This window comes from Parasteatoda tepidariorum, chromosome 1 (genome assembly GCF_043381705.1).
Source record: "Parasteatoda tepidariorum isolate YZ-2023 chromosome 1, CAS_Ptep_4.0, whole genome shotgun sequence".
NCBI classification, from domain to species: Eukaryota; Metazoa; Arthropoda; class Arachnida; order Araneae; family Theridiidae; genus Parasteatoda; species Parasteatoda tepidariorum.
The window spans coordinates 94,532,136-94,543,255 of record NC_092204.1 but is presented as its reverse complement, the minus strand read 5'-3'; the positions used below and the strand labels follow the sequence as shown (position 1 = coordinate 94,543,255).

General features: G+C 29.9%; 1 protein-coding gene across 1 annotated transcript in view; it reads left to right on the top strand.

The window, feature by feature from the left end:
- The window catches only part of LOC107441622 (uncharacterized), a 4,452-nt gene extending 2,577 nt beyond the window's left edge, over positions 1–1,875 (top strand). The window contains exon 2 of the mRNA XM_016054954.3: positions 367–1,875. Coding sequence (XP_015910440.1) covers positions 389–1,354 — 966 coding nt within the window. The 5' untranslated portion in view covers positions 367–388 and the 3' untranslated portion in view covers positions 1,355–1,875. The remainder of the gene's footprint in view (positions 1–366) is intronic.
- The last annotated feature ends 9,245 nt before the right edge of the window (positions 1,876–11,120 follow it).

Below are 11,120 nucleotides of genomic sequence, written 5' to 3'. Positions count from 1 at the left end.
ATTGTTAATTATAAACCAAAATGTTTTGATAAATAATAAATGTTTTTTTTTTTGTTATAGGTATTCTTTTTGATATTCTTGTACATTAAGCTATTCTTTGTCAGATAACTTACAGTACTTGTTTGATATAAAGTAATTTTATAAGCCTAATGGCATTTTAGCATTTTGCTAAAACTTTTTTTCAGATTTTAGCTTTTTTGCTAATGAATTTTTAGACTCAGCTTAAACCCTGTCGAGATATACTTTACTTTATTAGATCACTGCCATTTTTACGAATCTAACAAAATGTTTAGTTTTACATGAAATTATTGCCAAAATTAAAGTTGTGCTAATTTTCGACTATTTAATGCATTTTTCTTTCTTTAGGTAACTACTTAATCTACTAATTATGGAGAGGCAAATTTTTATTGAAAATCTCTATCCTGATGTAGATGCATATCTGTTATGCAGAGATTTCAGGCAATTTGGGAATATTTTATCTGTAAGCATTGACTATGATGACCAGTTTGTTTCATTAATGAAAGGGCAAATAGTCTTTCAGAAACCATCAAGTGCAAAAGCTGCTCTAAAGATGAACGGCCAATGTCTATATGGCAGACCTCTAGTGGTAAAATTGGCTGGTGGTAAACCAAATCTTCGAAAAATAAATAGAATTTTTACAAAGATTTTTGTGAAGAACTTTGATCTCTCCTGGGATGATTTGGATCTTGAGCAAAAGTTTGAAAATTTTGGTGAGGTTGTTCATGTTGAGATATCAAAGACTGATGGTAAATCGAATGGCTATGGATTTGTTACTTTTAAAGAGCACACCTCTGCAGAGAAAGCTGCCAAAGAAATGAATGATAAAGTGTTTGGTGAAAAAGTGTTAAGAGTTGAGCCGTACTTACCCAAGGATGTGAGAGAAGGCTTGAACTCAAAATCTTTGGATCATGCAAAAGATATGCTAGTTAAAGCAACTCAACTCAACAACTTGCATGTGAAAAATTTACCAAAAAGCACTGATGAGAAAGAATTGAGGAAATTGTTTGAAGTTTTTGGAGAAGTCACAAGTGTTAAAATTGCTCGTGATGATTCCCAAAATAGTAGAGGGTTTGGATTTGTTTGTTTTAAGAATGAAAAAGATGCTGAAACAGCTCTTTTCAGAATGAAGGACTATTCCTTCCATTCAAATATTTTGGAGGTAAATTACAATCAAAGTAAAGAACAACGTCAACACTATCTGCAGCTTGTCAAGACAGAAAATCAGCAAAAGAAACCTTTTAAAGAGTTCAATAAAAAACCACCTGGCGGGAAAAGCGTAGAGTCCGGCACTCGTCATGCTGCACCCTTGTTTTCTTTTTCCATGAAGCGCTAGTCTGTTATTTTAAATAAATATTGAGTCAAGCAATAACTACCATTAAATCAATCTGTTGTTTTAACTAATTTGCTGTAATCCATTTTTATTTAATGGTTTTGCTATTGGACTACTATTTGGCTTTGTTTTACATTTACTTTTTATATGATATATGTATCAAGTTATCCATTTTACACTATTTACTGAAGATGTTTTTATTAAAAGAACATCTGGTTGTATTACAAAAGAATATGTATCGATGTAAAAGTATCTTAAATCTTCATTGTGATATTCTACTATGTAAATATTATCTTCTGCTTGTGAATGCTAGATTTGTTTTTACTATTCTTTTAGAAATAATGTTATTTTTTATTATTATCTACTTGAAAAAATATTAATTCAATATTTGATAGTTAGCATTTTGTATTTAGTTTGTGGTATTCAAAGCATTTTTGAGCGCTAAGGAAGTTAAAGAGGAAGTACAGTATTATCTGTGTGTTAGTTAAGTTTAAAGTATAAACCATTTATTTGTTCATAAAAATTTTTTAAAAAACGTGAAAGAGAAATATGATTTATTTTTACACAATACATATTTTTCACGAGCTATCATGTTGAGAGAAAAAAAATCAAAATAATGCTCGAATGACTACTCTACTATTACTATTTGAGTGAAATCTTATATTAAGACTCTACTATTTCTGAATTTGTGATATTTTGTACGCTGCCTCTGATCGCATGCTATTTTTTAAAACTTTTACAATCTAACGTATTCATATTTTACTCATGTTCACATCTTTATGAATGTTAAATGCTATATAATGGAAATTATATTTTTGTATCACTTCTGCCTGCTTTATAATATACTGTTGGTTATAAGCTCTAAACTTTGCCTGCTTTGTCACAGGAATTGTAAGAAACAAATGTTTCCAAATTACAGCCAACAGACCAAAACCATCCTGCAAGAATCACTAATTTGGCCTGCTTTATTTGCTTATGTTACATGGAATATGGTGTATTTTTTCAATCTGCACCATAAATATCTTACTGGCTAGCTTGTAAATAATATTTGCCCTGATATGATATTTGAATTTTTTGCAGTGTTTTATTAACATTTTTTAAATAAATGAAAACCCTAAAATAAGGATGAAAGGTTGTATTTTATGCAAAAAAAAATTATATTAAAGAATGTCAATGTCAGAATTTGAAAAATACATAGTGCTTTATATTTCAAAGTAAAGTACATATTTTGCATTACAGCAATGGTTAACTTTCCCTGATGGGAAATAAATTAAGAAGGTGTAGTACATAAAAATTTATGTTAAAATTTATCTTTCACCCTGCATGGTTCTTTATTTTGCACAACTCATATATCATACTTTTTATAAATTTTCTATCTTATTTTTTTTTCTTCTAATTTTGAAACCCTTAGAATACAAAATTGGTATTTGAAATGGAAATGATTCACTAAAAAGTATGCTTGACATAAAATTTCGAAAACTTATGAATTAGAATATAAACAGCATTCATTTGAGAGCATCAGATAATGAATCGCATCAATTTATTACTCTCCACCTTAGTATTAATTAATTCAAAATTTAATTTATATTTTGGTACTACTCATTTTTTTAATTAATGTATACTGATATTTTTATTTAAAAATATTGATATCTTTTTAAATCCTTGTGCATTATGTAAAAGACTTTTTTCATGCTAATTATTATTGCAAAAAAAATTACAAATATACTTATTATTTTATTATATGGTCATATGAAAATTTTTTCCTTAAATTTTTTAAGCTTTAACAAGTCATGTCACCATAAATGAATAGGACAATATATTTTTTTTTCTGAAAAAGTTTTTACATATGATAAGGTTATTCCAAAGAAAAGCTGGCTAAGTGGTTCAGTATTAATATAATCATCAACACAACAGGAAACAAAATTGTTGTATATGCAAAGGATTCATTTTTATTTTAAGTAAATTCTGCAATATTATAAACTGAAAAGTATTTTTAAAATTAGTTCTAATCAATATGACTTCATGTACAAACAAATTTGTATAAAACTTCAACAAAAAAAAAAAACATTTTTTTTTGTCATTTATTAAATATTATAATAATTTATGTTTAAAAATATTCACCAAAAGAATATTTTGATTAATTTTAAATAAGTATATAAACAATACCTTAATCTTAAGGAATACAATGATTAAAAAATGCCTAATAATTTATTTGTAATGAAGTTGTGTTATTCCAGGGTTTCCGCTACGGTAGCTTTTTTCGCAAAATGCGAAAAGACCCCTCAAAAATGCTAAAATTCAACAAAGCATTTTCGCATTTTTGCTAAAGTATTTTACTAAATTCCATTAAAAAAAAAGCTTCCGCGAAAAACCATGACGCTAACATCCATGAAAAAAACCTTGATCAAACAAGAAGGAGAAAAAATCTAAATATCTTTCACAAGAAGAACCATGACGCTAGCGTTCACGAAAAAAACGTGATCAAACGAGATGACGCATAGCCTGATAGAAAATCTATTTCGAGTTTCGGGATATGCGTATATCTCTACCATTTGATGCCCTGGTCAGTAAGAAAACAATTAATATGTGCTTTTATATTTATTAATAAACTTAACAATGAAACAAATAATAATTAGACTGAAACAAAACAAAAAAATATAAGAAATAGGAGCTTTCAAGAAATGCTCCTTCAGGCATGAGTGCATCGAGAACAACTGACAAAAAAAAATAATTTGATTGGCGACGAATTGACGCCGCCAAAAAGAATTAATTCGTAACAAGGGATGTATGATTCATTTTATTGATGATGTCAATATCTGTAAATCTAGATTCTTTCAAGGGAGAAGAGTGGGACAAAGTCCCCCTCAACTTTTGAGAGAGAAATTATCCCTTTTTTGGTATCTTAAAGAAATTTGCAGAGTTAGTGCTACTCTATAAAACCTATATCATATGAAGATTGTTTATTATTGTCACTTTTTGTTTAAAAATACTTCATTTTAAATCTTAAGTACACTTTTATTATAATTTCAATAACTCAATGAAATTAAGTAATTTCGAAAAATGGTTTTGGTATTATGGTATATATTTATAGGTCAAGTTAACCTAGGTTCTACAAGTTTTATTTAAAATGAAATAAGTGACACAGACAACAATTATGCATACACTACTTAAGCAATGCACAGATTTAAATTTANAATGTGTTTTTTTTTGTTATAGGTATTCTTTTTGATATTCTTGTACATTAAGCTATTCTTTGTCAGATAACTTACAGTACTTGTTTGATATAAAGTAATTTTATAAGCCTAATGGCATTTTAGCATTTTGCTAAAACTTTTTTTCAGATTTTAGCTTTTTTGCTAATGAATTTTTAGACTCAGCTTAAACCCTGTGTTATTCATAATCTTTTTCTTGTTTCTAGAAGAAAAAGAAAATTGATTCAATATATTGAATCTTAAAAATCTAAGAATTTTTAGATTTTGCAAAATAATATTTTTACCAAACTGATTTTGTAACTTTTATTATGCTGCATCTTTTTCAGCTCTGGTTAAAATATTTGAATGTTATTCATTTTATGCATTATAGTGGAAAAGTTAATTTTATTTGTTAATTTTATCACTTATTATTAGTTAATTTTATCACTTATTCTTCATTGTAATATTTCATGAAAATAAATTGTATGTATAATCATTCAGTTCTTCATTTTTAGTTGACATCCATAGTTGTTATTTCGTCTATATTAATTTTTTATATTTCTTTCCTATATTAAATTTCGAAATAGCAATACTATAGTCTCATTTGTCGATTTAAATCTCTTGGAAATTAGAAAGACCCTTTAGAGATAAAAGAGTAGGCTAAATATTTTATCGTGAAACAAAATGCAACTGAAAATAAAAATAAACCAATAAAAAAGTGACCATAAAATTTTTTTTAAGTGCCGCTGATAGTTCTCGTTTAGACTTCCACTTTACTATGATGTGAAGTTATAAAAATATCCCAACTCTTAACTTTACTAATAACTTTTCTTTTCATAGTAAATATGGAATAATTGAGATTGTATCATACGTTTTCTCTCAGAAACCAATTTTACCTTATCGTTACGAGCGCCGTATTTAGTCGGCAACCACTCGACATCCTATAGGAACGAGCGCCTCATTTAGCCGGCTTCCACGCGACGTCCTATGTGAACCAGCGCCATATTTAGCCAGCGCAATGCCGTTTGATAACTGATCCAAACTTAATTAAACTGCCGCTTGCTAATATTCCATTAACCACTGTTCCTAAGCATGTTTTGGATTAATAACACTAAGAAAATATTTTGAATCCTATAGGAACGAGAGCCGAATATAGCCAGCGTAATGCCATTTGATAACTGATCCAAACTTCTTCAAACTGCTGCTTGCTAAGATTCCATAAACCACTGTTCCTGAACATGTTTTGGATTAATAAAATCTAAGATAATATTTTGAATCCTTTAGGAACGAACGCCGTATTTAGCCGTCTTACACGCGACGTCCTATGTGAGCCAGCGCCATATTTAGCCAGTGTAATGCCGTTTTTTGATGACTGGTCCAATCTTCTTCAAACTGCTGCTTGCTAATATTCCATTAACCACTGTTCCTGAACATGTTTTGGATTAATAACACTAAGAACATATTTTGAATGTGCCTAATAGGCTCTGAGAAATCGATGTGAATTTTTTCTGCGTGTTATATTAAGGAGTGAAGAATAATAAGACTGGGGATTTCTTTGAATCATCCTAAATTGCATTTTTATTTATGGATAGTTATTTTTATCTTTTATAACCGTCGTTGAACAGCCGACCCAATTGTTGGGTTTACGACTACTAATGTTCAACTCCGTAGCCTTGTAATTTTGAACCCAATTCAGAAGACAAGGAAACTCCTGCATCAAGTAATGGGAGAAATTTACCTTCGTGGAGGATTTTCTGATGGAACCAACCCGCATTTGCGTTACATGGAGAGGAAGACCGCGAGAACATCCCACGGTTAGCCTTACGGCAAGGGGACTCTAAGCCATGATCCGTCTACCCCACTGAGGATATTTCACGTCAGCACTGTAGTCGGTGTAAGCCGGATGCGGAATTCGTATGGACCAGCCATCACCGGGATCGAACCCCGGTTCACCTCATCGGAAGGCGAGTGCTCTATCCCTTGAGCCATCGCGGCTCATTAATGGATAGTTGACCGTATAAAACAAAGCACAGATAGCGCTAGAGGTTAAAATTCGTCGCAAGACTTCCGGGTTACTACTTCCGATTTCTTTAACGCCTAAACGTGAAAAAGCACGCCATTCAATATTGTTATACTAATAGTGTCCTTACATATAAGTTTTTGATATTAATTTTCTTAAATTTGTTTGAGATTCACAACCAGTTATAATTTGTAAATTACAGGAAATTCTTATGAATGGTAAAATTACCCGTAAATTTAATCGCAAATTACAATAATAAAACTTTCTAGGATATTAAGCCTGTTTACACATCGCCTTGAAAGCATAACATAAACGGAAGTATACACCGAAAGTTTTCTAAATTCCTGATTTAGGATGCTTGTTATTGTTTACATGCAGTCAACTATCCATGCTATAATGTTTTGCGACACTTAAAGAAAAACAAAATCCGAACATCAACTTACCGACATGCATCAACCATCCATGATATAATGTTTTGTAACGCTTAAAGAAAAACAAAATCCGAACATCAACTTACCGACATGCATCAACCATCCATAATATAATGTCTTGTAACGCTTAAAGAAAAACAAAATCCGAACATCAACTTACCGACATGCATCAACCATCCATAATATAATGTTTTGCAACACTTAAAGAAAAACAAAATACGAACATCAACTTACCGACATGCATCAACCATCCATAATATAATGTTTTTTAACACTTAAAGAAAAACAAAATCCGAACATCAACTTACCGACATGCATCAACCATCCATAATATAATGTTATGCAACACTTAAAGAAAAACAAAATCCTGGTAGCATTTTAAACTCTTTCATTATAGAATTTATCAGCACTGATGATCACAAAAATAATAGCAATAGAATGTGCGGCGTTGCAATATGATTATGATTTTTTGGAGGTGTGTACAGGGTGTTCCAAAATTCTCTTTACAACTTCAGAAATTCATAACTTCGAAAATAAACAAGATATTTATATTCTGTCTTTTGCATGCATTACAGCAACTAATAAAGTTTAGTTTAGTACACTTCAACATGCGCACCATTGGTGGCCCTAAGCACTTCCTGTCTGTAATCAATTTCAAGCCAGGTGATGTAAAGATAATTTTGGAACACCCTGTATTTAAGTTTCAGGTTGTATTATTTATTTATTTTTTTTAATTCGGACGTTATTTAGAGTACTTATAACCTTGAAAATAAATAATAAAAAGACCCTGCTTTTTATTTAGTTGAAAATTTTTTATTCAGATCGATGAAGTTAAATGAAAACTGTTCTCGATGAATTACTATAATATAAAAGTCATTTGTTAGTTTAGTGTTAGATCACCCCTCTTTCTTTTTTATTACAAAAATCTAAAAGAATATACATATATGTGTGTGTGTGTAACTAAGAATGGCCGAAATGGGTGATTGTTAACTTCCATCAGTGAATGCTGACAATCACGTAGTCGCTTTGGTAAATGTCCGAAATATGTACTAGGTCTGGTTAAGTGCCACTACCCGGTATACATTTGTCCGGTATGCCCTACATCTATGTTTTTTTAAGGTCCAAGTGCCACTGCCCAGTATTCATTTAACCGGAACTCCGAACACCGATGTTTCGCTTAATCTATTCTTAGCAGGTATTAAAATATCGAATATATATAATGATATCAACAAATATATTAATATCAAATCGGATGTAACAAATGTTTCGAACCTTCACCAAATCGATCAAATGATTGTTGACATTCTCCGATGAAAGTCGACACTCTCTTGATTTCGATCATTCACGGTAACATATATATTATAATCTCAAACTAAGATGCCACTATTAATACAAATTCCTTTTATCAAAGGAAGTATTTTTTCCCTCTTTCATCCAATCATCGATTCGCTATTTCACAGATGAAAGTGTATCGTTCCTATTTTTCCAGGTATACTTTTTCCTTAATACATCATCAATCTTTAAGTTTATCTTTCATCGCCCAACTCAACCATATCGTCACAAATCATTCGTTTTTCCATTTGTTCGATTAAAAAATTATTTTGTGTATGAACCATTGAACTTTCTTACCTCCTTTCTTGAAAATTAGATCTGTGAAATTTTGTAAAGAGCAAAACATTGAATGCAATGTGAGCCAAAAAGAAAAACGGAATAACTTTTGATCAAATGATTGGATCTTAACGTTCCAGGACTCAATTTGAATGGCTCGAGGGGGTGACTTCAAATAGGCTAACTAATAAGTGCAGACGATATTTTAAGTTATCAAATCAGACACAAAAACGCACTTTTTCTGAATTAACTTTTATTCGGCGGTATCAGATTTTCGACCCATCTAAATACAGGGGATAATTGCAATCAAGAAAATATTACCCCCATAGTTTGGTCAAAAGAGCGATCCAAAGCTTAGACTTCCTAATGTTAATTTTACTTTTTGTGTACTTCGCCGTATCTCTAGAGTTTTAAGTGAACTAAAAAAAAAATTTTTGCACACAATTATAAAATTCGTTTATCCAAAGATATCCTCCCTGCAAAAAGAAAATTTTAATAAATATTCATTAATTTTTTTACTATTTAATAAAATAATAGTCGAAAATATTTTAAATTCTAAGGTACACAATTTTTTTAGGTCATTTTAAACTACAGGGTGTTCAAAAATTCTCTTTGCAACTTCAAAAATTCATAATTTCGAAAATAAACAAGATATTTATATTCTGTCTTTTGCATGTATTACTGCAACTAATAAAGTTTAGTTTATTACACTTCAACATGCGCACCATTGGTGGCCCTAAGCACTTTCAGTCTGTAAGATAATATGTAAGGTAAGTTGTAAAGATAATTTTGGAACACCCTGTATGTCATTTTTTATGGCAAAATACAAAATTCGGGAAAAAAAAGTTTAGTTTCTTTCATGTTAATGACACATTTTGCATTTTCGGTCATATTTTTATACCCGATAGAGCATTTTAATAAAAATCCCCCCCGCTTGTGAAACTTGTTTGCCCCAAAGAAAATTTCGAGCATATAAATAATATTTTATTATTTTATTTAATGCTGGACGAAAAAATCTTGAATTACGAGCATATATGGCAACGTTACTTTTAAATAGTAACGAGTAAAAGTACAAGTATTTTTAAAAAAAAGTAACGAGTAAAAAGTAAAAAGTTCTTATTTTAAAAAGTAACGAGTAAAAAATACAAGTAAAAGTACAAGTACTAAACAAAAAAAGTAACGATTTAAAAGTACATTTCTAGGAAATCGAAAAGTCAAAGTAACCTAACATTTTATTGAATAATATTCTTATGTTCTTTAATGTTTTTTTAAAATTGTTTTTATTTATGTAATTATTTTTGATTTTGAAAGTTATGGACATTAATTTATTTTTAAATTCAGAAGAATATTATAATATAATTTTATAATATAATCGTATAATATAATTTTAAAATCAAATATAATTTTAATATCAAACTTTTTATGGTTGCACGAAAAAGAATATTTATCTATTGATTTTAATTTTTAGTTTATTAATTTTATTTATTTAAATTACCATTGATTTAAAATTGTTTTACTCTAAAGAAACGCGTTTTAAAAGCACAAACATAAACAAAGCAAACACGGGGTTTCAGGTAGCTTTGTGATCAGATAGTGTGTGAATATGCAGCAGGGGTCTGTTTAGAAGAAATTTGGGTCCGTTAACGGAACCTTCACAAAATACCTTTTCATAAAATCGGACCCTTCACAAAATGATTTTTCTTTTAATCGGACCCTTCACAAATTTGTTTATCTTCATTATTGTTTTGTTAATCGAATAAACCCTTCCCAGGGCAGAAAACAAGACAGAAGATGGATGTAAACGAATTAAGTTTTGTCTTCGGCTGAGGCTTCTTCCATAATTCGTACGAAATGAATATTATGCGTTCAGTAGTATAGGCTAAATACCAAATAATTGAATGTTGCATCTCTAATTGAGAAGCAGCAATTGCTGTTTATTCTTGAAAATTTAATTTTTTTAATTATAATATTTTAATTATAATTTAAATTTAATTTTTTTAAATTATAATTTTACAGTGCCGAGCATAATCTTGTGTCTATTTACAATTTAAAAACTCCTTGGAAAAGTTTTTTGAAAATTACCGGACCCTATGTGCACGAATTCATAAAAGCGGACCTTGGTTGAAAGAATGTGAGTAATTTTTACACAATTTCACGAAAACCGGACCTTTTACAAAATGTCTGGACAGACCCCTGCGCTGTATAAGTTGAAACAGAACAGTCTACAGTTTTATTCGTAACAATGGCTAATGCTGATGTCATGCGAGAAAATCATTTTCCAAACATTTCGGCCTAACGGAATAATTAAAATTTTTAAACGAATTTTAGTATCAGCGGCTAAATTAATGCCTTCGAATTTTCAAGAGTTAAAATAGTAATTATAATAGTTTTCAATGGCACAAATAGTTCTGAAGTTCTTAGAGATTTGACTGGGCGTTGTTTGACAAGGTCGGGCATAAACATAATTTTAGTAAAAAATGTACTAGGTAAAAATGTATTTAGTAAAAAATGTATTAAGA